This window comes from Aspergillus nomiae (assembly GCF_001204775.2).
Source record: "Aspergillus nomiae NRRL 13137 chromosome Unknown contig00045, whole genome shotgun sequence".
NCBI classification, from domain to species: Eukaryota; Fungi; Ascomycota; class Eurotiomycetes; order Eurotiales; family Aspergillaceae; genus Aspergillus; species Aspergillus nomiae.
Window position 1 is genome coordinate 29,462 of NW_015378100.1, and position 25,768 is coordinate 55,229.

General features: G+C 48.8%; 9 protein-coding genes across 9 annotated transcripts; 3 read left to right on the forward strand and 6 right to left on the reverse strand.

Annotated features, from left to right (window-relative positions):
* Positions 1-1,960: 1,960 nt before the first annotated feature.
* bxlB (putative beta-xylosidase) lies at positions 1,961-4,291 on the reverse strand (the record flags this gene model as incomplete). The annotated part of the gene is made up of 1 exon (XM_015548047.1): positions 1,961-4,291. One exon carries the CDS (start codon positions 4,289-4,291, stop codon positions 1,961-1,963), a length of 2,331 nt encoding a protein of 776 aa, XP_015409697.1.
* Positions 4,292-4,822: 531 nt separating this feature from the next.
* ANOM_002791 (allantoate permease family MFS transporter) lies at positions 4,823-6,349 on the reverse strand (the record flags this gene model as incomplete). Its single annotated transcript, XM_015548048.1, has 1 exon — positions 4,823-6,349. The coding sequence occupies one exon, from the start codon at positions 6,347-6,349 to the stop codon at positions 4,823-4,825; it is 1,527 nt and encodes a 508-aa protein (XP_015409696.1).
* Positions 6,350-7,242: 893 nt separating this feature from the next.
* ANOM_002792 (Zn(II)2Cys6 transcription factor) lies at positions 7,243-8,808 on the reverse strand (the record flags this gene model as incomplete). The annotated part of the gene is made up of 2 exons (XM_015548049.1): positions 7,243-8,091; positions 8,179-8,808. 2 exons carry the CDS (start codon positions 8,806-8,808, stop codon positions 7,243-7,245), a joined length of 1,479 nt encoding a protein of 492 aa, XP_015409715.1.
* Positions 8,809-9,244: 436 nt separating this feature from the next.
* On the forward strand, positions 9,245-11,014 carry ANOM_002793 (cyclopropane-fatty-acyl-phospholipid synthase; the record flags this gene model as incomplete). The annotated part of the gene is made up of 4 exons (XM_015548050.1): positions 9,245-9,349; positions 9,439-9,928; positions 10,017-10,768; positions 10,820-11,014. 4 exons carry the CDS (start codon positions 9,245-9,247, stop codon positions 11,012-11,014), a joined length of 1,542 nt encoding a protein of 513 aa, XP_015409714.1.
* A 1,062-nt stretch (positions 11,015-12,076) lies between these two features.
* Positions 12,077-13,800, reverse strand: ANOM_002794 (flavin monoamine oxidase family protein; the record flags this gene model as incomplete). Its single annotated transcript, XM_015548051.1, has 3 exons — positions 12,077-12,789; positions 12,848-13,169; positions 13,237-13,800. Coding segments are annotated over 3 exons (1,599 nt in total), but the record flags the coding sequence as incomplete, so codon positions are not given.
* A 1,097-nt stretch (positions 13,801-14,897) lies between these two features.
* On the reverse strand, positions 14,898-16,455 carry ANOM_002795 (uncharacterized protein; the record flags this gene model as incomplete). Its single annotated transcript, XM_015548052.1, has 5 exons — positions 14,898-15,391; positions 15,446-15,865; positions 15,925-16,153; positions 16,209-16,337; positions 16,405-16,455. The coding sequence occupies 5 exons, from the start codon at positions 16,453-16,455 to the stop codon at positions 14,898-14,900; spliced, it is 1,323 nt and encodes a 440-aa protein (XP_015409692.1).
* A 3,739-nt stretch (positions 16,456-20,194) lies between these two features.
* ANOM_002796 (uncharacterized protein) lies at positions 20,195-20,924 on the forward strand (the record flags this gene model as incomplete). Its single annotated transcript, XM_015548053.1, has 2 exons — positions 20,195-20,294; positions 20,368-20,924. The coding sequence occupies 2 exons, from the start codon at positions 20,195-20,197 to the stop codon at positions 20,922-20,924; spliced, it is 657 nt and encodes a 218-aa protein (XP_015409695.1).
* Positions 20,925-21,368: 444 nt separating this feature from the next.
* Positions 21,369-23,398, reverse strand: ANOM_002797 (allantoate permease; the record flags this gene model as incomplete). Its single annotated transcript, XM_015548054.1, has 9 exons — positions 21,369-21,384; positions 21,444-21,646; positions 21,699-21,734; positions 21,791-22,060; positions 22,125-22,335; positions 22,406-22,571; positions 22,627-22,889; positions 22,946-23,118; positions 23,174-23,398. 9 exons carry the CDS (start codon positions 23,396-23,398, stop codon positions 21,369-21,371), a joined length of 1,563 nt encoding a protein of 520 aa, XP_015409694.1.
* A 657-nt stretch (positions 23,399-24,055) lies between these two features.
* Positions 24,056-25,691, forward strand: ANOM_002798 (monooxygenase; the record flags this gene model as incomplete). Its single annotated transcript, XM_015548055.1, has 7 exons — positions 24,056-24,214; positions 24,265-24,356; positions 24,426-24,675; positions 24,738-24,863; positions 24,919-24,955; positions 25,009-25,127; positions 25,191-25,691. 7 exons carry the CDS (start codon positions 24,056-24,058, stop codon positions 25,689-25,691), a joined length of 1,284 nt encoding a protein of 427 aa, XP_015409699.1.
* Positions 25,692-25,768: the final 77 nt, after the last annotated feature.

Below are 25,768 nucleotides of genomic sequence, written 5' to 3' on the forward strand. Positions count from 1 at the left end.
GAATGATCAGCATCAGAGTCACAACAAATTCTTCAAGTTTCCGACAGAAGGGAGATTTAGAATCTTCTACCATACTGGATAGTTTTACAAGAGCGGACGGTGGAGGGAAATTCTCAACGATGATAATGGCGAGATTGACTGCATAATCGTGACAGTTCCAGAAGATCGCACTATATCTTGGTAGTGCATCTGTGGATCGGTCCACTCGAAGAAGCTCTTGTGCTTATATCAGGAACTTGTAGTCAGCCTCTACTTCCTTATGATTATGTGAGGACATTGTCCCCGATCAAAGGAATTGAGCGTCGGCTTACATATATAATCTAACTCACATAGGCACATCCTTGTCTTCCCGATAAACTCTAGGGCGCGAACTATCTTCAGTTCGGGCTTTGGTATTTTCCTTCCAGGCCCTGAAATTGCCAGCACAGAATACGTGCCTTTATGGTTGTAGATCGTGCCTTCGGCCAATTTGTCAATCAGCGTTCGAGTCTTGTCCGAGCAAAGACCGGAGGGTATAACAATCACGCCCATATGCTGAACAAATTGGAACGGCCTGGTTGAGATCTGGGGAATACCCAGAGCATTCAGACTCTTCAGGCTGTCCCAATCCACCTGAGCTGACCGTATGTCGATTAAGCTGTTTGCAAAGATAAATACATCTTGTGTTCCTGCCAGCCAAATATCACATTAGAGCTCCTTCTGACACATCAGGTTCCAACCGCACCTGAGTCGTGGTCTGTATTATGACGTCCATCTGATCCGGCCTGCGCGGGGCAACGGCAGCAAGTTGTCCAGCAACCGACATTGTGGATCATCCTTATCACTCAGAGGGCATCTTTCTTGGAGCTTTGGGTGGTAGCAGCAGAGAGAATCGTTAGCATCTCTATAAGATCAGCGGACGAGAATCACCTCGGGACATGCATTTACTACTTTAATCTGTTGGGCGCAGGCCTAGTGAAACCGTCATGAATTGTTAATTCACATGCAATTTGAGGTTTACTCTGTACTTGTGTGTTACATGTCAAGCGGTGTGACTCTGCGCTTTGAGAATGTTGACATTGGTGCCGGTAGGTCTCGCCCCCTGTCGAGATGGAAGAGGATGTCTCACGCTGCCTCGGAGGACTATGTTCCAATGATTTACAAAGGGCTTGCATTTACTGATATATCTACAGCACAAAGTATTGCATAATGAAGGCATCGAATTGAAAGTTAAATTCTGCGCAGCTTAAAGAAACCTGCTCGCACCCGAGATCTTTCTCTCGCTGCCCGATATGTCCGAGAAGCATGTGGGTCGGAATATCAGATTGGCACCGGTGTCTATTGCCACACAGTATACGACAACGACAATTATTTATGGCATTCATGGCCAGATGTCTATCAAGGTTGTAAAAATGAGGACGTGAAATTAGCCGAAGACAAGCTTAGTCAAGTGATGTAATAAACCGACTTGAAATTTTCTTCATGTTCTTCGCTGAGTCGTTTGGCATTTATCTGTTCCAGATGGATGGCAGATATATAACTCAGTACAACCACATGATTCCTCGGTGTGAGATGTACGACAACCCCAAAGCCATAAGCTACAGGATACACATCGAAATCCTAGAGAGTGAGCACTTTGCGGCCAGAAACTGACCCCATCGCGCATTATACAGTCCATCAAAGCTCAGTGCGGGTTGGAATTGTGTACGTAGTGTTGAGGAGCTCCAATATTTGACAGCCTGAAGCTTAAGGCAGTTACACGCGTTACCACGTGATGCTATTCCATATGACGTCACGCGTTTACAACCACGGGGTTTTGTTCTTCTACTAACAGTTTCTACTAACATTCTGGCAGACTACTACCGATGCTATGTACTATGTGCCATCTGTATCTGATGCTCCTGTTTGATTTCCTATCATTCTCGCATGCAAGAAAATTGACAACATTGCATCATGAGCCAGGTATAGCAACTCGGATACATCATCGACCCTGACGCGTGACATTGGAAGTTGTATTTTGCTGTGGCTGAGGAAACTCATCTAGCACCTTTTCCTTTCCACTGACTGTGAATGTGGCCGACGGGAAGTCCTGTCCGACATCTACCTCCAGCTTATAGGACCCCGGATACAGCACCAGATCTCCGTTCTCAGCAGTCCTGGCAACGGAACCCACCGAAACATCCAAATTGACTTGCTGGCTCTGTCCGGGTTTAATCCCCTTCGCGCGACTGTATCCCACCAGTGTCTTGATAGGATAAGGCTCCGGCCCGACTCCATCAGCGGTCAAGAATAACAAGGCAACGTAATCCGATGTCACCTTCCCTGTGTTCGTCACCGTGATAGAGAAAGTATCAAAGAGTTCCGTATCAATCGGTGCATTAGTAGCACCATGTGGTACAGAATCTGTGTTGTACGGACCATACTCGTCGTGATCCCATGACACATTGAACGTTGTATAGTGGAGACCAAAGCCGAACGGCAGCACTGCCTGGTCATACCATCGGTAGGTTCTTCCTGGGTTCTTAGATCCTGGACGAAGGGTCATGTCTGTCATGGGGAGTTCGTCCACATAGCTGGCAGGGTACTGTGTTATCGGGAGACGCCCAGCAGGTGCTGATTTCCCTGTTAGAATATCGAAGATGGCTGCGCCACCCGCTTGACTGGGATAACCTGCCCACAGGAGTGCGCCGACACCAGCATTTGCAAGGAGGGAGGAGTCGTCCACTTGTCCACCGCCAAACTGCACCACTATTAATGGTTTCTTTAGGTCGGACAACTGTTCGATCAAATCCAGCTGATTTCCGGGCCACACAATAGTTGTGCGATCCAACGTCTCTTTCTCAATTGTGTTATCTATGCCGCCCGCATAGATTACAATATCTGCTTCTTCGGCGGCGGAGATGGCTTCTTCGAAGCCGGCTGAGCTGTTTGAGTTAATATCTGTGCCTTGAGAGAATCTAACCTTGTATCCCTTGTGTGCGGCTGCCCAGATCAGCGTCCTAATGTATCTTGGAGGTCCCTCGTAGTTTCCCTGCAATTGGTTGGTTGCGTTCGCAAACGGGCCAATTATTGCTACCGTTCCGTTGTTCTTCAGCGGGAGGGTTCCATCGTTCTTGAGCATAACGATACCTTCGACCGCTGCCTTGAGGGCAAGTTCCTCGGCGGCTGGCGTGAACACGTCGTTCCACCCGATCGATCGGTAGGATTGGCCCTCTGCAGGGTCGAAATAGCCGAGCTTTACCAGAGATGAGTATAGTCGTATGAGCGCCTGGTCCAATGTCTGATTGGCATACAAACCCTGCTGGAGTGCACTGCCCAGATATTCCGGGAAGACAGACCCGCAGTCCAGGTCCGTTCCGGCGTTCAGAGCAGCCGCGGCAGCATGGGCACCATCGGCGACGTAATGATGGTCAGCGTAGATGTTTTCAATTGCGCCGCAATCACCGGTGACCCAGTGGCCAGTTTGCTCCCATCCCCAGTGCTCACGGAGGAGAGTCTGCAGCAGCCAGCGATCTGCGCAGGTGGGGATGCCGTTTAAGGAATTGTAACTGCACATCACGGCGTCGACTTTTGCATCGCGCGTGCATGTCTTGAAGGGAGGAAGATAATACTCGGATAAATCCTGAGAGGATACAACGGCATCGAATGCGTATCGCTCGATCCCTTCCCAGTTTTCCATATCATACGCTGCGAAATGCTTGCACGTTGCGACTATCTTGGGTCTATCAGGCCCGATGCCATCCTGAAGTCCATCCACCAGATGGTAGACATACCGAGAAAGATGCAACGGATCTTCTCCAGGAGTTTCTTGGCCGCGGCCCCATCGCGGGTCACGGAATGGATTAATATTGGGTGTCCAATAATCGAGACCTGCATGGCCACTGTTTCCGAACGCTCGAGCCTCAGTGCTAATGACCGTGGCGACTTGCTTGATAAGGTCATCATCGAAAGCAGCACCGAGAAGAATGGGCATTGGGAAGGAAGTCGCGTAGCTGAAGTTCCCGCTCTCGGAAAATGACACACCTAGGCCGGCAGCTACTCCATGGAGGGCCTCGTTCCACCAGTTATAGGCAGGTAGGCCCAGTCTAGGTGCCCCGGACGATTCGTACCTGGTGTTGTTGATTTTCTCCTCAAGAGTCATGGCCGCCACGAGTGATTTGGCCCGAGATACAGGGTCGAGTGATGTGTCGCAGACATTGTTGTTGCTTAAGGGGCCGCTGCTACAATCTGGAAAGATGCGCTCGGTCGAAGCCAGGGATGTAAAGAGCGAAAGTGCGGCAAGAGGCTGCAAGAGGGGATAGAGGTGCACCATCTTACTGAGCGCCTAGTGTGACTACCTCTGACCAAGGCATGACGAGAAGATGCAAAGCCGCCTTTAAATGCCCGCAACCTGAGGGCACTCCTGTCAATTGAACTTACCGTTGGGAAATGAAGGATCATGCAATACTGCCTTGACACAAAACCGGCTGATATCCATGCTCACATAGTAGTTATGCATCGCTCTGGCGATGGACAAACTCTTCACCTGGAGAGCTGTTTGTCCTTCCGCCAATCGCAGAAAGTAGATGGCTACCCGATAACCTTGTCAATATGCAAGCAATTAGCCTGAATTTCAACTCCTTGCGGAGAATGCAGATCAATGTGCGGAGATACTGCGGAGACAACTACGATTTTGCCGTATTTGCGTATGAGATGGGACTAAATGTTGTCCGACAATGCCCTCCTGTTTGATGTATATCTTACAATCTCATTCGGAGTACGAAGCTCTGCTACACATTCACCACCGTGTCATGTCACATTTATTATTATATTGTTGAGGTATATATACAATGTCAGATGAACATCAAATCGCATATCGAAACTCCGGATTCTCCCGATCGGTTAAATCCAAGAATTCATGATTCTCCGGTATGACATACGCATCACCAAGCGCCTCCTTTTCTTGGTCCCTGCGGCGATTTTCCCGGATCGACAGCCAGCGAATTAGGCAAAGGTCCAGCGTGACAAGCACGTACAAGATGACGATGGAGATCTTGGCAGGCAGATACTGCGGGGCATCCTTCGCCTGGAAGGTCTGCGGCGAAATAATATTTCCGACCGTGTAGGCGATGGTCTGGATACATGAGACAGTGATTTTCTTTGTTGATCCAGCGATGTTGGTACTTGTGAGGCCCAGGATAGTGGTCCACCCGATTGGAATGCCGCCTGTGAGATAGTAGCCGACGAGGGCGGGGGCCTTGTCTGTTGTTGCCATGAGAATGGCACCCACGATCGACGGGATGTGACCGATTATGCACCAGAGGAGTCGCTGTTCAGTTTTCATAGCGAGGTAGGTCAGCCCGATGAGGGCGACAACCTCATAGGCACCTAAAGGTGTCACAAGAAGGAGACTCTTTGTTTGCGAATAGCCCATGCCGGTGACGAGAATGTTCCCGAAACTAGTCGCGATGGAGTTCGGTACATTGGCACCCAAAACCCAGAAGGAATACAGCCAGGTGTTCGGGTCTTTAAGCGCTTCATACACCTGGGCTTTCTTGAACACGTTACTGCCGATGCCCTGGACGTTGCTTCGCAGGCGCTCTGCGTGTAGGGCCTTCTCCTCCGGAGATAGAAACCCAGCTGTCACAGGCGAATCTGGCAGGATGAAGAAGAACAAGATGCCAATCACGACAGTGAACAGTCCCAGGATGAGGAAAATTACCTGCCATCCGCGAAGAGAAGCGGTAGGATCGCCACCGATATGAATGGCTACACCGTATGCGATATACCCGCCGAACATTTGCGCAAAGCCACACATCGAGAACCACAATCCGACCCGAAAAGCCTGTTCCTCCTTACGATACCATTGGGACGTGAACACCACCCAAGCCGGTACCACCGCGGCTTCGGCAGCACCGAGCAATGTACGGCATACCATCAATGCAGCAAAAGAATGGCACGCGGCCATGCATGCCAGTATCGTGCCCCAGACCGTCACATTGAAGGCGACGTATCGAGCAAGGGGAAATGCCTGGATAAGACGGGTCGTCGGGAATTGGAACGCCAATTGACCGAAGAAAAACATGCTGGAGACCCAATTGAACTGGTTTCCATGAAGATTGGCTGACTGCCGAAGACCAGTCACACTGGCGTAACTGATAGCGATTTTATCCAGATATTGCAGGAAATATACGACGCAGATCAGCGGCATCACGTACAGATCGATCTTGCGGACTAGTCGGTGCGAGGCCTCGGGGTCAAGAGTGCCGGCTTCACCACCCGCCGCGAGAAGCTGAAGCGCGCCATCGCCCTTGATCGTTGATTGACTAGTTGCTGACGATTTGATGTCGACATGTTTCTCATCTGTGGAAGGGGTCGTAGACGATGCCATTGTCGCAGTGATGCTCTCCCAGTACGCAGCGTGGGAGAAACAGAAACCAGTTGTAAATTTATTTTCATGGCAACTGTGGAGCGATACGACGCTTTAAATCGGCATCTGGAATTTCTTGGCTCTAGTGTCGTATTGCGATGAGCATCCGTGGGGCGAAAAGCACGCCATCGTGTTGACTCTTATCACATTGATAATAACACTACCCGCTCTGACTCACTGACGGCTTCTATGACATGAGGTTATTAACAACCTATCCATGTTTGGAGATGATATTTAAGGTCCAAAGACTAATATAGTTAGCCCAACTTAAATTAGGTCAGCATTGCACGGACCGCTGCAACTGGCGCATATACCACGACCCTAGAATTAAGTCCCCTTTCGTGTCACAGACTCACAATTGAGTAAAAGAGTTAAAGATCTAACGTCAGCATCAATAAACTATGAGCCGTGCAGACATTATTTCAACTTGGGCCGTCTCTGCCTGCCAGCATCAATGTCCACTGGGAGGGGCCTGTCGCAGACTGCAATAGATTCATGCTATGCTCATTGCTCGTCTGGACCTGCACCAAAATCGAGAAGCAGCTTAACAGTCGAGGGGTTGCAGATCCCTTGACTTTGAAGACTGAAAACCAACAGTTGCCTCCTATGACTTTATCGAGGTGAAATGAGACAGGTCACAAAGGACTATCCCTGGTCGCTGACCTGGCAGCCTGCAGCAGCTATATGGAGAGCTGTTTCATTTGGAAATGGTAGCCATGGGCGTATTGTTTTGTTCTTGGAACTACGAGCATATGATGTTGTTTATGGGGCTCACGTATGTATGTCTCTATATCAATAGTTAGATCCCGAAAGTCAATAGTCGTTCAAGAACACTTTATACATGCCAAGTGTTCTCACAAGCTCGGCTTAATCCCCTCCCGTGCGAGAAATTCCCTGATTCCATAAGGACCATAATACCTTCCATTGAGAGGTATTGCATCCCATAACTTGTACAGGATAGATACCATGCTAGTGCAGACAGGAAGCTTGTTTTCCATGGTCAGAAAAGTAGCAATATAATCCTCCTGCTCTTCCCGAACGGTAATACATGATCCGACGTGAAACAGTGACCAAAGGAGTGTTCCCCATGCGTAACTCGACGGCGGTAGGGTTTTTAATAGTCTTCTGGCTTCAGACACACAACACGAGATCTGGCCTTGAATAGGTGGTGACGGCATGCCTGGGCCATTGAGTGCACATCGCAGCGTTATAAGTAGGGCCATCTGCTGAAACATGGCAGCTGCTACCTCGGCTTCGTCAGGCCCATTGGGGGCCCCTGTCCCATTCCATGGCGCTGGTACTACCCATAGTAGGATCTGCTGTTCGAGGGAGTGGAACTCCGCAATGATATCTGGATCAAGATGTCGGGGAGAAGACAGGGCTGGTTTCTCAGCAAAAGCGCCGATTGATGGGATCATTTCAAACAGCTCGTACGCACAGCCGGAAGATCGCCCGCGATAATAAGCTCGGTATGAAAGTGGTGAAAGTTGTAAGGATTGGCTCTCGGTGGGCGTGTAGTTGCTGCTCTTTATGGGGCCAAGGCCAATATGACTGTTGACAGTACTAAGAAACATGTACTGCTCTGCGATGAAACATGCGCAATCCTCATCGACTGTGTCTAGTAGATTATTCTGAGACGCTAACAGGGCACAGCACGGTAGTAAGTGCTGCATCACTGTGCCCTTTGTATCTCCGTCTATTACCTGAAGTCTTAATTAATATACAGCACTTGAGAAGTCAGCCACATGCCGAAGGCAAGTGGTTATAATCCAGGATGAAGAGGAGCTCACCTCAAAATTACACAACGCTAGGAGCAGCAACACTATCACCACGGGGTTACGATTATACCCACTCCCATGCTCTGTGATTAGATACTTGACTGCCCGTAGCGCAACCCCATAATGGGAAAGCGCGACAATATGCGATTGTTGATCATCATAAGACAGATGAGAAGCGCTTATGGCAAAGACAACATGAAGGAATCCATCGTTTTGCTGCGCCAAAGGCAACATATAGGCGAGGAAAGGGTTATTAATGACATCTCTGACTACCAGTCTCTGTGCTGACCTCTCGATGTAATGCTGAAGTAGCCGTTGTTCACCCGATCTCCCACGGAGCCTAGGCCAAAGCGATAGGGCACGGTTCGGGGAGAGGGGACGCAGTGATGTCGTATTCTGGGACGGTTCGGAACAGTCGGACCCCGCGGACGCCGAAGCAGTGGTCGTCTTTCCCGAGCATGGCCAGGAGCAGAGCAAATGATTGCGTACACAGCCGCCGCAGATTGGTTTAGTCTCATCGCACTTGGTGTGCCGGACCCGACAGCTGAGGCACCCGGATTTAGTCCTCTTGGCATTCCTTCGTCTGTAAGGGCGAAAAGACCCTTCGTCGTTGGTGCTCTTGAATTGGAGGACCCCGTGCATGGTAGCTTCTGGCCAATCCTTTGCTTATTGGCAGTGGGGAGAGGATACAAGGGATGTCGTTGGATCCAATGTCCACGTTAATGGATGGTGAGTATGGATCACATTGCGCTAGTCCCCATATGGTTAGGCGATGGGCCCATAGATAACGTCGGTTATCCTCTTTTGGTATACCTTCACTTTGTCTCCAGCACGCAGTAGGTTCAGAAGGAGTTGATGAGCAGCTTGATACTAAGCACCACCCAGTGGGCCATTCTCGGTCCACTGTATTTCGAAACAACGAAATTGAATTGGTACGTGTCAGGTGGGTCCCAGTGCACCAGGTCCTCGTTCCGTAAAAATGGTGCTATATAAACAAACCGACCTAATTCCATCACTCTCCGTCGGCCATTCTATGTTTCGGAGAGAGTGCCAGATCTTGAGCTCTCCTATCGACACCATGTCACAAAAGCACCCCGAGTCTCCTCCATTTTTTGACTTCATTGTGACCCCGGAGACCACACAAACCGCTCCGAAACAGGACTGTGGAGTTCGGACTACAACGGTAAGCACAATTGCGTTGTCAAACAAGAAACAAGAATGAGAGGCCGGTTCAAAATCGAGAACTTGTGATAACACTACGTATTTGTATAGTCTCCCGCTATCAAAAATGCCCCTCTTCCTGCTGACGGTGCCGGAAACGACACATGGTCTAACCTCCTCCTCTTTTCCTTATTGATTGGTGTGCCCTGGTTTATATCCTACCAACTGGGCGGTGGCCTCTACTTCGCCATTTTCATTGCAGTATGCACCGCAATCCCTATCCTCATGGCCTTTTGGACGATTTTCTCCTCCATGTCCCCCCGTATGAATGAAAAGGCAAAGCTTCCGGGTCGGCCTGTTGAGTATTATCTCAATTTTCATAAAGAGAGCGATCGCGCCCGGTGGAATGGCAAGAAGAAAATCCCCATTGAAGTCTTCTACGAGAAGTATTTCCGTGGTGAGGTGGATTTCAAGAATGGGGATTGCTTGGAGAACCTCGAGTATCGGCATGATTGGGCCAGCTTCAGCTTTTCATGGGGCGTATTTAAGCATTTCCTGTTTGGGTTTGTACCTGAACTCATCGTTCATTCTCGCTCTCAAGGTACAAATAACCCCCCGCGGATTGATCTTAGCATTGCTCTTCGAGTGAGAGGCCAGTTTTAGGGAATGTATAGCTAACGCATGAACAGACGAGGAACAGGTGAGCGGCAATTACGATCGCGGCGACGATTTCTACGCATGGTTCCTCGGCCCGCGTATGATCTATACCTCTGGGCTTATTGGCGACATCAACAAGGAAGAATCCCTCGAACAGCTTCAGGACAACAAACTTACTGTAGTCTGCGAAAAAATCGATTTGCAACCGGGCGACACCATGCTGGACATCGGCTGTGGCTGGGGAACTCTAGCTACCTTCGCAAGTGTCCACTACAAGGCCCATGTCACTGGTATCACGTTAGGACGCAACCAGACGAAATGGGGCAACACTACCCTTCGCAACGCTGGTATCCCTGAGTCTCAAAGCAAAATCCATCGTCTGGATTATCGTGACTCTCCGCGGATTCCGGGAGGATACAAGAAAATTACTAGTCTTGAAATGTCGGAACATGTGGGCGTTCGCCATTTCCGCGGCTTTTTGAAACAGGTCCACGATATGTTAGATGATGACGGTGTCTTCTATTTGCAATATTCCGGTCTTCGAAAGTACTGGCAGTACGAGGACTTGATCTGGGGCTTGTTTATGAACAAGTACGTTTTCCCAGGAGCAGATGCAAGCACGCCTCTCGGATGGGTCATTGATCAACTTGAGGGAACGGGATTTGAGATCAAGGGCGTTGATACTGTCGGCGTTCATTACTCTGCTACCCTTTGGCGGTGGTATCGCAACTGGGTTGCAAACCGTGAACACGTGGAGGCGAAGTATGGTCCGAAGTGGTACCGAGTAAGTGTTTGATTCTATCTGTACTTGGAATCGTTCCTAATCAAAAATTAGACCTGGGAATGGTTCCTTTCTTGGGCCACCGTTGTCTCCCGCCAAGGAGGTGCCACATGCTACCAGATCGTCCTGGTGAAGAACATCAATTCTACGCACCGAGTGGATGGCATTCCGAGTCAGTTCAATATCTCCGGTGGGATTAGATCGGCGATCGAGAAGATTGGAAAGATGCCCAGTGCATTTATCCCTTAATCTGCTCTCTAAGTTCAGGACAGTTGCTTGGTGGTTCCTCGCCCTGAGTAACCACCCGAGCATGAATAGAAGAAAGTCGGTATACGGTTATGTATGACACCTTGATGGGATTATATCTCTTATGTGATAATGAAGCCGGGTCTGCCTAGCGACGCTTTATGTTTTGTCATGTACTATCTCTTTAGAAGGCTATGACGTATCATGTTTCCTGAGATCCAAAATGCAATCTCCTCTCATAATGGCTACACCAGGAATGGTCGATGGTCAAGGTAGCCATTCACCGATGAAATCATCGTACGTCCAGTACAGTGGGGGTCCATGATGGACAATATCAGATAAGGTTGACATGTATCGCGTTTAATACGATTGGCATTCACCTTAAAACTTGATGCTGACCATATCAACCAGAAAACTCTCTCCCTTGGTGTCATTGGTACCTCTTGCTATGATACACCTGCAGCTACTGGACCCTGTTGTGCCAGAAATGTTTTCCAGAAGCACTAAATATAATAATTTTAAAAGGAAAGCTTAGGAGCACTATTATCTTCTGGAATTCGAAAAGAAGCCTGACGCCCAGCACGGGTCTCGTATCACTCATTGTAAAATTTGGTCCAGTTTATAAAGTGCCAAAGCCCTGCCGATGTGAGACTCTTCCGGTAACGGGGTGAGATCAGCGGTTTCCAGATTTCCTGGATACGTATGTGTGTCATGAGTCTATGTGTATATAGTTTCGCTTTCGAGGGAAGTGTTCCTGTGTATGAAGGAGAGACTCTCTGACTAGCCCTGTCTAGCTGATCCTTCACCTGCGCGGTGTTAACCTACTGCCGTGCCCAGACAATGAAGGATTTAATTAGTGATAGACAACGGAATTGATTCAACGCTAGCATGCTATCATACTTCTTGCATTGCAAATCAGAAGCAAAAATATCAAACCTATAATTCGAAGACTAGTTCTCATCCTTGGCCAATCTTAAAATGCCACCATTCTTTTCTTCCATACGAAAACCAGCCCTTATTGAGCAAGAGCCTCAACAACCTCCTTAGCACCTCTATCTCCCGACCTCAGCGCACCCTCATATACCCCTTCCATTGTAACGCAGTCTCCGTTCCCACAAAATGCACACCCCCAAACGGCTTCCTCACGGCACCCTTCCCAACCTGAGAAATCACACCCGGGGGCATACCCGGCTCAGGCCCACCATGGAAGAAATCCTGCTTGGACCACTCATACTCGAGCACATTGATAGGCTCCGGGACCTGGATCTTCTCTCCAGACGGTAGGTTGGTATTCTCCAGCGCGGAGCGGAGTTGTTCCCACGCTGTGTGACGTCTCTCGTCCTGCGAGAGCAGGGACCATTCGCGACCACGGCGGCCCACAGTAAAGCAGGCGATGGACCACTGCTCGTCATCTGGGAAGCTGTTATCCATGGTGAAGGTGAAGGGACCCGTCTGCGATTGGATGGCGCCGGTGAGGCCCGCGGTGCGCCAGAAAGGTTTCTCAAAGACGAAGATGATTTTGCTGTAGTAGCCTAGTTTATTTCTGCTTGCGAGCAGCTGTTTGTACTCAGGGAGGGGTGGGGTGAATGTAATGTTCTTGTAGAGGGGAGTTGCAACGGACAGGATGACTTTCTTAGCGTGGAAGGTGGTGTTGTTTGCTGCTCGGACGGTGCAGGTTCCTGTGGCTGAGTCTTGGTTGATCTCGGTTACGGGGCTAGAGAGATAGATGGAGCCTGGTTTTAGCTCTGCCGCCATGTTTTTGGAGATTGTTTGGTTGCCTTTAGGGCTGATGTTAGTATCGTAGGTTTGCATGGTGGGTTTGTGAGATTAACTTACCCTGTCGAACGCGGAGCTGCTGGCCTCCATTTTTGCCGTCCGAGGTTATGGCCTCGAATCCGTTGCCGGCCTTCAGAGAGAGCAAGAAAGCCAGCATGCTGACTTCGTTGCCATTCACACCAATCAAAGATTGAATAATGGTATCGAACAGATCGGCAATCAACTCGGACTGGAAGGTCTGCATGCAGTATTCCTGGATACTGACACTATCCAGCTCTTTCGCGTTGGGGCCAGAGCCGGGGTCTTCCAGATTGACGTCGGAGACGAGCTCATTGATATGCGCCAACACCTGAGATAATGCCTCCTTCTCTTCCTCGCTCACCTAGACACCCGTGTATTAATTAGTACAAGCCAGCCAGAAATACTTTTGTTCAAGAAAGGGTACCTACCGGAAGTTCACCGTGTTTGAACAATACAGAGCCCTCAGGGCTTTGGAAGATATCATAGCCTGGGATTGCTTGTGTCTCGACTTGCAGTCCATACTTCTGGACCAGCTTATAAATCTCGCTTTGCGTGGTGTCATTGATCCAGGCGGCGCCGACATCGTTGACTCCAGGACCACTCTTCTTGGACGGCACGGTCAGAGTCTTGCCTCCTACACGGTCAGTAGCTTCGACTACTGCGTAGGAGAGTCCGGCGGCCTGCACACCCAAAGCGGCCCGTAGCCCGCTGAGTCCAGCGCCGATGACTACCACGTCCACGGTGTTGGAGGAACCACTAGTTGATTGAGATGCCATCTTGATAGAGGTCAGATTATATGATGTGTATAGACTACAATGGGAAAAGACTGATGGTATGAACATCAGCGAGTTTATATGCTTCTGGTAGACTACCCGAATAGGAAACACATGCGCCGAAGGCGATAAGATAGCGCGATTAGGGTAAACGAGCTTATCGATAAGATCGGGCTCCGCGGCTCCCGTCGAATTGATGGCATCTGATAACACAATGATCTACATACTGCGAGATTGATCAATCGGCTGCATTCATTCAGAACGTTGGGGACAAGGCAAATATTAGAGGACTGGACCGTTCTGCTTACCAATATTATAAGATTGTATGGTTGCCTCCAAGACCCGGTTGCAGCAGAGTGCACAACGATAGCACCTGATGACAGTAGTATACCATGGAGAAGTTTCCAAGCATTGTTTGACCCTGATACCTTCTTCCTGTCGTATAAACTGCAAGCGAGGCCTGAACCAATATCGTCTTCATCGGCCTGTAAAAGAAAACTCCCTGGGTGGGGCGCGGGTGCAGCTCTCTACCGATTGAAGGCCATAGCTCATAATATCTGAAGCGTGCTCATCAGGCCAGCCGACATAGACAGAGATTATAACACAAGTATTCATAGATAAGGAATCCGTGTATATGAGGTATCGTTCCCTCTCAGACGCCAATTGCGAGATGGCTGTTGTGGTTCTGTTGGAGAGTGAACGATTACTTCTCGGAACCTATCGTCATTTAATCATTACCTATTGAGTTCCGGTGGTATGCTACAAGTATGTTCTTCTTGAGCAGCCGTGATGGAGTCTTGTTGAAATCAACATAGTCGCCCGTTTCTATTACGCGCTACCAGGAAACTTATTTCATGGCTCGCTACTCATAGCACGGCTGCATGCGATGACAGCATGCACCCTCCTGTTTCATGACCAAAGTAAAGATGTATAGCATGGCAGGCTTAGCCACTAGCATTGAGCATATATGATAACCAAGGATCGGCGGGTGGCTTTGTTCAAGCCTTCAGGGCGATCGCCGATCAGCATAAATTAGAAACATTATGTAGTCTTCTTTGAACAGTGTACCCCCTTGTGTATTCAACCGGGGGGGTCTACAGGTGGCCTGACACTACAGGCAGAGGCAAAGATCGAGTGAGATTCCGGATACGAGTTCTTTCTCGTCCAAGAGTAGTACTTCACCAATTGGTAATTCATTGCAGTCACCTGGATCTGTCAAAGCCCAAGGCGAAGAATGTATTGGGGTATGCATTATAATTATGTTACACTGTAAATATTCTCGTCAAATAGCGTTGATATTCATCATAGCCTTCGCATCACGCATGTTCATCCACCAGGATAATACCCTTAGCCCAAACCTTACACAGGTCATAATGCTCCGCATATTCATTCCCGAAGGCAACAATGGCCGGATGAACTATGATCAAAGCATTCTTACCGTCTAATCTTGTGTCGTCCCCACGTGGACGATGAAGGGCATGCGCACTCATTACCGGATGCTCTGCCCGAAATATGGGGAGCTCATCCATACAGTAACACCGCATGAAGGATCGCTGCGTCCACAGGGAGATGGCCAAGTCGCCAGCGGTCTGGTAAAGCTGGTAGAGTTCCTGGTTGCGCTGGATCGCCCATGAATCATTTCTGTGTCGGAAGAGTAACTGAACAGGACCCGCGAGGAAATCAACCGCAAGCTCACTAGTTATAGCTTCCACCTTCGCGCGCAACGGTGCATTGTGCACGGAGTTCGGGGGAGGTGTGGCCAAAAGCCGAAGAGTTTGCGAACGCCAGATATGGGCTTCTTCCTTGTTGACTACGTTTGGTTAGAGCTCAGTAGGCGCCTTACATGGTAACTCAAGGAACATACCGTCCAGCATCGATGCGTATAGAAAAGATAATGTTTGGGAAGCGTGCGCCGTGGAGGGTTCTTTAGACTCCCCGAAGGCAAAGAAGGGGTTGGCAAAGATTGTTCCGAAGATATCTTTGGCTAGCAGAGCCTGCATAAGAAGAGCTGGGATGTTGTCTGCCATCGTAGACGCTTTCTCAATGAGTGTGGTCCAATCCACCTGTGCGCAATATCCACTCAGCCGTTCCAGGATGGCGTCCTTCTCCTCGATCGGCAAGCTATCAAGCGCACGTATCTCACCGACGCTATAATTTTCGGCCCAATGTCGCATTGCTGCCTCGAAACTCGATAGTTCTTCGCGTATCTGCCGACTGCTTTTGGTGACCCAGGAGCCGCTCCTTGCCGAGCGAACTTGCGCTTGCAGTCGTTTGCGATCATTGTCTAATTCGGTGATTCCTCTCGCCAAGGCAACGATGTGCTCTCCATCTGCTTAACTTTACCGTCACGAGTACGAGGATTCGGCGCGGGTTCGACCTTGGTTGACGGGTACACACCTTCCGGGTCCCCTAGCTCGGCAGGGTTGGGCCCCGGGTGTTCGTCCATAATTTGGCTTGGCTTTATAGGAGGCGAACCCCCGGATTTCGACTTGTTTTTGCGATGCGATGCGCGCTCCGGATTGGGCTCGGAATCTTGCTCCGAACGGGGCCCTTGACCCTGATTAAATGTGCGCTGATTCACTTGCGTCAGGGCCGTGCGACCGGGCGTAAACAGAGTTTATACATACCGCTACAAAACCACGTCCCAGTAGTGATTTTTTCGTATGGATACGCGTCGCAGACCTTGCCAGCATCCCTCGTCCACTTCCATGCTCCTTGTGAGCATGTTCGGCGTCGTGGTCATGGCTAGATTGTTTCTAAGGCGGACGGAACGTTGCGATCAGCCTTTTCCGTTTTTCCGAGCAACGATGTGGCTCTGCCTACCTTTACGCCTGTTTCCATGTCCTCTCTCTTGTCTGCTGTGTGTTGAGCCATGTTCTGCTTCTGCGATCATAAAATGCTCTGAGGTTTGAGATATTGTCAGGAGAGAGAGGGGAGAGCGCTCTCTCATCAGCTGGAAATCCTGGAGAAAAGCGACATGGGTTGGGATGTCGTCATTGGTCGCCCCAAAAGGGGGAAAGGAATCAGGGGAGCGACAGAGGCGGCGCATCATCGGCTCAGTTCGGGGTCCGTGGACGACTAAAAACAAAGGAAAGGCTTCTGGAGCTGCAGGGCGTCACCAGTCATAGACGGCGTTTTCCATTCGGCGGCAATGTAGCACAGCGAGGGTAATAATTCTATAACACTAATGGGTGGGACCAGGATCACAGAGTGGCCCTAAGATCAGTTCTGCAGCCGTTAGGGCAGCTTATTCGGGCCTATCAGTCTGGCCAGCTGCACCGTCAGCCTGCTCAGACCAATCAAGGTTCCAGTGCGACTGCGCAAGGTTTCTGCTCCCTGTCCATGTCTGTGACTCTGGAACTGGCGAGGGCCCAGGAATCGAAGGAATCACATCAAGCGATCCAACAGCAGTTGAACAATTGCCAAGTCGGTGGGTGTGCATGTAATCACTAACGACGAGCTAAAAGTAGAAACAGAAAAATATCCGAGTCAGTGACCATGACGCTAACCCGATTGCGGGAGGCGCCGCTATTACTTCGGCGGCAACGATTAGACCATTGACAGCTTCACGCCTAGACCCAAGAGACTCTTGTTTTTTTTTGTTTTTTTTATTTTCTTCTTTCTTCTTAGGGAGGACGTAGTAGCTTCTAGCGCTTATTGGTCTCGTTTTTGATCCCTTTTTTTGATCTAGTACGGTTCTAATGGGATTCTAGCAGATGCATGGTCATCCACCTTGCCCATTATATATAATTTTATAGCATATGGGACTATATCCCAGTCCGGAACATTTATCACTGAGTATAATTATTCTTGGCCACCGAATCCCCGAAATATTGGGTAAACCATGGGGTAAATAACGTGAGCATAAATAGCGCTCTATTCAACATTGACCTTGACATAAACTCCACAATATCTGGAGTGGAATGCGATACGAAATGTTTTAAGTTGAGTGTTGACTGGCAGCACGGAACGAGGAGACACCAACCCCGCTTTTCGAATTCAACAAAGTAAACCGAGTAATATTCTACTCGATAATGCGTAATCAAGAGAGTATTATGCTGACAAAGGGTATAAAACTTGCCTAATGGGAAGTGCTGTCTCCAGCCGTGGCGCATGAACGTGGCGGTGTTATAGTGGCTGGTATACCATGCCTGAGGCAGGAGAAATCCAGCGAGGGGCTATCATTTGAGGACGACCCGAGAGCATTTGCATGTCCACTATCAAGTTTAGAACCCAGTCTGCTCCTACTCTGCATACTACTCTGAAACAATGTCAAGTGTGTGTTATGATATATATATAGCTTGTTGAGAATACTCTCGTAGCTATTATTAGATCAGTGCTTTGAACGGTAAACGCTCGACATGGCCCGAATCAGAATTCCAACCAATGTTCAGTCTATGATGTGAGATCTGAAGGCACCACAGCAGATCTGAGGTCACATCGGTCCATATTATCAGCGATGAGGAGTAAAAATAGACAACTACAAAACCGGGAAGAGCGACTCAACTTGCATTCATGCGCAACCTTCCCGACTTGCTCACCATGCAGATACGAGCTAGTCTTCGCTCCTGTTCAGTAACGATTGCATAGACAGCTTTCTGTTCGCCGTTCTATATTCAAGTAGTATACAAAGTACAAGTGTATGAAGTGATCTACGTCATGAATAAGACTAATGCTTCTCCATACGTGATCCGCCGCCTCCATGGAGAACGCTAATGCAAGGTGAGCGTCTAGCACAATGCACTGATCTACGATCGTGAGACCCGCCGGAAGTGCCTCGCTTATTATCTTTCAATGTAAACAAAGAATTGGTCATACGTATACTTGTCTCAACGGATTGTTATTGAAGGCAGTCTGGCGAGGTTCACTTTCTCTTGGTACACAACTTCGTATGTGAATGAAGTCGATCTGACGTAAGTGCCCTCTACATGGGCCACGCCTCCCACCTTTTCCTGCTTTCCTCAGCGTCATTGGGAAGTTCTGCTTCGGGCCTAAGATGCGCGGGAGGCAAGCTGCTATAGGAGGGTTCAAAGGCTTGCGGATCAGTTCGTTGATCAAAGGCCTGCCGTTTCCACGTGAATGTGCTGCTTGATAGATGTAAAAATACGAAAGAGTTAGCTAAAATGGTTATTAACTTCCCTGAACATGATGTGGAATAGCCTCATCGACCTGGACTGGGAAGCAGACACGAGATGGAATTGTCATATTGGCCTTGTTCATTCTCCTAACGTCCCTTTCGCTCTCAACCACAGTGCAGAACTTATAATAAATTAAATTCCCAGCAAGACTAGAGTGATGTTTCCTACTAGCATTGCTCTATTTTCTGCGATTGTTGAATTCCCATTGCATACATAGAAGGAAAATCATCTCACATGACAACCAACCACCACCCCGGACAACCGAGTCTAGAAGAACAGTAAGTATTGAATATGCATAACCCCAACTACCCGACGTAAGAGAATGACTATCCAAATACAAAGCCAAGAGAAGCCTTCCCACAGTGACGTCGACGCGGAAAAGTCAATCCCGGGGTTCCTAAACAAGACACCCTGGATAGGGACGTAGTATTGTTCCCCATTGCGCATTTAGGATTGCGGGGAAAGAGCTTGATCTATTTATGTCACTATAGTATTCTTATATTATAACAGAAATGGTGGTCGGGGCAACTTGGGCCGTCATTAAGGTTCTCACTTCTTTGTCTTGACGAAGACAAAGTAACCTCGGCCAGGAACCAGTACGAAAGCATAGTCGGTCAAGCAACGGGGCAAACTTCAAAGTTTAGGAAACAAAGAATGTGAAACCACTAGCCTTCGACTAGAGAGCCCATGGTCGATCTCGCTTTTGTTCTTAGAGTCCGTAGTCCACCTTTGTGGCGCAGCTAGGGCTCTATGCATTGGGTGAACAAAGGATGGGGGTCGAGTAAATTTTAACAATCTGACTAGAGCTATAGTATACACTGTAATATGTGTGGAAATGGCTTCGAGGGCGTTCAAGAGGGTGACACTCGCGCAGACTCTTGTCTTGGATATAGATATTCTTCATTCCAGGTCTGTATGTTAAGGCATTGTGTTGTATACAGTGAAAGTCATATTATTGACGATCACGATGCCTGCCCTCGGAGTGGGTTAAGCTATACTTGATCTTTGTTACGACTATTAGTGTGGCCATCTATTGCCCTGCCCAGGCCGCCACAGGGCAAAGAGGCCCACCGTGACCAAGTTTATATTCAATATTGATCGGCAAGGTTTTGGCTGACCTGAATGCATCAGCCCAAAAGTGAAGTATTGTACGGTCACCTGGCAGACGCTATCAACGGAATGGCTCCGAACCGTGGTGATGCAATCCGAATGTATTGGCTCGATGACTGGGAAGGTGGACTCAATTGTCAGTCAACCCCAGAGAATGTGACCCCGGAAAACCTCTCACCTGTTCACTGACATCATTCAGTCAGAGCGGATACTCTCTAGATGCAGGTTATAAAGCCTCCATAACGCCCTGTTCAGTTTCTTCTTTTTTGTACAACCCAACTCACACTCTCACTTTGCAATCTATCCCGCAACGCCATTATACTTCAACGACTTACGACACCTTACGTTTGAACGAGCACCTCACGATGAAGGCTTCAGTTATCCTCCTGTGTGTCTTCGCCGCTTTCGTGGCTGCCACTGACTCTGATCCCAAGGCGGCTGACAGCACCACTACCGCAGCTCCACGTTAGTGTCTCTCGGTCTACTTGACACAAGGCTATGACCATTTTCCGTCGACATTGACTAACCTCGATTGTAGCTCTGCGCACCATCGCTCCCAAGCAGCCTATAACGTTTAGCGACCTCACACCCCAGGAGCTGAGCTTTTACTTGCAGTACTGGCGGGAGAACACGGTTCCGCCGGGCCCAGGTACAGTAATGCCCGGAGGTTGGAAGTGGCCAGACTGGCCAGACAAGCGTGACAAAGCCCCTCAGGCTGAGAGCAAATTCGACCCGGAGCTGGCGAAACTCATTCAAACCACCAACGCTTTGCCCAAGCCACAAGGAAAGATCAACCATTACGTCGGAGAACAGGCGGAAGACAAGGGCGACTCGAACGAGGACGAGGACGATGAGGACAACGAGGATGAGGACGACGGTGGTGATAACGAGGACACCTCTCCTGCCAGCCCCCTCGAGAAGAGGAAGCAGAAGAACCCTTGCAAGCGTGGGTGCAGAGCTGATATCCATTGCTGCCCTGGCGACAGGTGCTTCTATGGAGTTTGTCTGGGGCCTCAGAAGCCACCTCGTGATGTCAAGCGTGAGATCTACGAATTCTATGCCTCTGCAGATACCGAATCAGAGCGGGACGAATGAGCTCATCTTTGTGAGACCGACAGCGCCCCTCAAGAGTGACAAATGCGTTGTGGGTGTTTGCCTGGGTGCTGTAGGATCTCCCTGAACTGCAGACCTAGTATCTAACATGACCGACATCGAGAGGTGGTGGATAGTTTGCTTGTGATGGACAGGAAGACTGGAAACAGGGTTTCTATTGCTTGCAAGCAAGAATAGGATTTCGCATTGGTGTACTTTATACGTTTTTGATTCATGGTCAACCCAGAGATTGCCATTATCAGTTTACCCTTAATCCTGTACTCTTGTAGGCCTGTAGGCCCTTGTACTACGTGAAAACGACTCATCTACAGAGGCAAGGGGTTAATACAGGGTAAGCAACCCAACTGACGTTCTAGCCCCCAAAAAGATATACGCATGATCTTTATGAACAGCTGACTATATTTGAGCCAAAGACGTATCTCTACATCAAAGGACATATCGGCTAGTAACAAGCATATGATTAGTGAATTTTGAAACGGATCAGAGGAGCAAGGCACGTACAAGGAAAGGTTTTCACGATCCGTCAAATCCAATTGGTTCTTATCCACCAGGTGAGCGTGCTTCGTACCATCATTGTCGACCTCTTCAACCACACCCGTGTCTGCGACGAGTGTCTCACGCTGCAGTAAATCACGGCGCTCGTTTTCCTTCGCGAGATACCATCGCAGGTATATAATGATGATTGAAGGTAGGATGCAGGCGACCTTCAATGGTCAGTATCCGAATCCTTAATGAAATGCGCAATCGGCTACTTACAACCAAGATGATAATCCAAGTGGGATAATACCGCGGCTATCATTAATCTCATTAGTCAAAATGAAAGTGGCCAACAGATCGCTCGTGCATACCTTCCACCGCGGTTGAAAAAGTTGTGGTGAGAGGATGTTCCCCAACCCATATCCGATATGGTACATGGCTATCACTGTGGTCTTCTTAGTATGCCCAGCAGATGCGTTAGCAGCCCAGATCATGACCACTGCATACGGAATGCCGACAGTTGAGCGGATCCATATCCCTGTGATCAGGCCCCATCGATTTGACCACGGTAGGCTTAGCAGCAAGATGCTAGATATAGCCCCGGGAATGTATGCAATGAGAGAAATCCAAGCCCTGCAGTTCTAATAAATTCTCGTTAGCCTGGTCGAAGGTAATTGACTGGTTTTCATGCTCGGCCAAACCTACTGTTGTCTTCGCTAGAACCGCTGCCGCCGAGGCAAGCGAGAAGAAGCTGACTATCCCAGTTACACAACCCAGTAGAGTGGTCTGAAGCACACTGAACCCAAAGGAGTTAATGATTAGTGAGTATTGGTTGGTCATTCCGTTGGCCATTTCCTGAGACCAGGCATGTAGGAAGAACAACCAGGACTTTGGGTCTTTAACTGCCTCAATGAATCTAATAATCGTCAGTTCCTGAGTAAACCTGAAGTCATATGTGTGAAGATAGGACAACAGTGGTATCATACTGGTACTTCTTGAAGTGCTTCTGCTCAATTCCTGAATGGTTCTCCTTTATCCGAAGGATTGCCTGCGCACGCTCTTCTGGCGTAAGGAAGCCGGCACGTAGAGGATTATCAGGAAAGAAGAGCCACACTGCCAATCCAAACACAACGGTCACGCCGCCAGTGATGACTGCGACTGGGTAAGCGGCTAGATCAATTGGTCGCTGCTCATGCGAGGGACATACCCATAAACCATTTCCATGGGGCAAACGTTCCAGTTTTGATCCACAACACCCCGTAGGAAAGTAGACCAGAGGTGATAGGACTGGCGTTTCCGATCGACCACATGATAGGCATCAGAACAGCCTGTTCCTTATATGTGAAGAACATAGACAAGATCAACAGAAAGGCAGGTACGATAGATGCCTCTGCTACCCCTAGAAAGAAACGAACGACGAATAATGTGGCGAAGCTATTGCATGGTATATGAAGAAGCGTAATCCCTCCCCTGATCAAGTTAGCTGAAACTCCAACTGGAAGATTAACAGAACATCTAGCTTTTACCATACGACAAGATTGCCAGCCAGCCATTTTGCGACAGGGAAGCGCTGAAGGGCCCAGTTCTGCGGCCACTCCGCAAGGAGGTAACCAAAGTAGAAGATTGATGATAACCAATTGTACTGATTCGAATTAAGATGTGCATCATCCATAATGCCAAGGATGGCTGAACTTCCCAGCTGGAAAAAATATATGTCAACCATTGCTAATACAATTCTGAAATGGTATACGTACTGTCTGTTTGTCGACATACATGAGATGATATCCCAGACAAAGGAAGGGCAAAATCCTCCATAAACATTTGTTTCTAATTTTTAATGCCTCTTCTGGGGTAGGATCCGCCACAGATACCTTTGAAAAGAGCTTGTAACTCTCATCGGCATATCGTTGACTGAGCTTAGGTGGTTGAACAGCATCGCTGACGGTGCTGACTGTTTCTGAGACCGCTATTTTCGACATTGTTCCCTGAAGGTTGACACACAGACAGAACTAATGGAAGTCGAAGTTCACTTGGAACTCGGGGGATGGGATGGCTTTGTTGTTCTACATATCGTGCGGTATAGGCATAGTACTCCAGCAGCATACACAGTGATCCATTGCCAAGACATGAGGTACTTACAGAATTCGCCGGTGACCTTACAGGCTTTGTCTTAAACTCCAGATAACCTGAAAACTAAACGTTCTGAGCCAATGCGACTGTCATGTTGGCGAAACGCACAATTCGCTGTTTTCGCGTCATATCACGCAAGTTCGGCAATGAATACCAAAACCCGGCGCCGTTATCGGCCAACGAGTTTATTTCACAACTGACCAGCAGCGTCAGTTCGTCTTCGGATTTGTATTGGGTCAGCAACCAGTATTAAGATGCGGGGATGGGCAAGTAAGGATACATTCCGCTGTTAGTGCCTTGGTCGCAGGCTTGCATGATTCATGCACGGCTTGCGTGCTTCCACTCCACTGCATAATGATCGCAAATATCAGATAAGGATTACTGTCGGAAGTACTTGTCGTTAATATTTGCTTATCGGCACAACCCCGGTGTAAACCTCTATAAAGAGGGAGGATATTCCATGTGCTTGTTGTATTGATTCACCTGTAGGGATCACGTACAACCAAATGTCCCAAGAAAAGCTCAAGGTTCTTATTGCCGGAGCTGGAATTGCTGGCCTCTCCGTAGCTGTCGCATTAGAATCTCTCCCGTATATTGAGGTTGAGCTGTTTGAGCAAGCGACCGAGCTTCGAGAAATCGGCGCCAGCATTGCCATAAGTCCCAATGTAAGCCTGCAATCGCAAGGGTTGTTACTCAACTACTAATGGTGTTCAAGGGACTCCGCTCGCTCGAGAAGCTCGGTGTACTAAATGCTCTCGACGAAGATGTGGCTTTTCGTGGCCCTTCTGCCATTCCTATGATTTACAGGTAGACAGCCTGGGCTGAGTTTCTACCATATAAAATACCCAGTGAAACTTACAATATCAATTCAATCAGACACTGGAAGACAAATGAGGTGATCCACCAGGACTATTTTGCCGATGTTTCCCTCCGTCGCCACGAAACAGCGAGATTTCACCGGGGACATCTGCATGCAGCACTGCTGGAACATGTCCCCCTGGAACGTATTCATTTAGGCAAAACTGTGGTTTCCGCAGATACATCGCAAGACAAAGTCACACTTCACTTTACTGATGGAACATCCACACAAGGAGATGTTTTGATCGGCGCGGATGGAATTCATTCGGTATGCGGGTTCTTCAAACGGAGTATCTAGCCAAACAAGACAAGGAGCTCACAGTAGTATAGAAAGTGAGGAAGTCATTCGTTCCCGATCATCAGCTGTTTTCTACTGGAAAGGTCTTTCTACGGTCGACATTTGACGCGTCCCTTGTGGAACACATTCAGGACCTTCCGTTAGATTCCACACATTGGGTATGAATATCCCCCCCAACCATTCAAGTTTGTGGCGCTTACTGGATCGAAACAGTGGGGACCAAAGGAGAACTTTTTCGCCTCTCGACTTGGTATCGGCCTGTCATGCTAACCATTTTCAAGGATCTAGCTGACCGTGCGGCAGGGAAGAACCAGTACACTACCGTCGGCAATTTCGACTTACCAGTAGAGACGGATGGCAAGGTTAGGAATGTACAGTGGGATGCCGAGGGGAATGTGGAAGTACTAAGACAGCGCTACAAGGTATCATTTTCTTCCGGGATTTTGAAAGTAAATGGCTGCTGACAAGATGTTTTTACTAACCAGGACTGGAATCCTGTGGTCAAAGCCTTGGTGGATTCAACTCCCTATACGCGTATTTACCCTAACTACGCTGGCGAGCCTCTTACAACCTGGGTACTTGATTCACGAGTGACATTGGTCGGCGACGCAGCGCATACCCACGGTGGTGCGTTCGCTGCTGGAGGCTCACTAGCTATTGACGACGCTTATGCATTGTTTCTGGCCTTTCAACAAGCTCTGGGGTCGTGCAGAGCTCAGAAACCAAAGAGACAAGAGATCCGAAATGCGCTTGCTTTGTACGATGAGACGCGGCGCCCACATACTGAAAGGCTTTTGACGATTGTCCTCAAAGGCATTGGAGCCCAGGCAACGAACACAGACTCCGACGAGATTTTAGTAGAAAGAGTTCGGAACAAGCCCAACACAACCTGGCTCTCAGAGCACGATGTGGAGAAAGCGTTTCAAGGCGTCTTACAAAACAGATCTGTTGGAGATAGGGTGGAGTCGGCTACAAGTAAGCTCTGAACATTTGCGGCATGAGAGGAGAGTTCTGTGGCTGTTTTAGTAGCGACGATATATCTGCTGCTGGTTAGCTCTCGCTG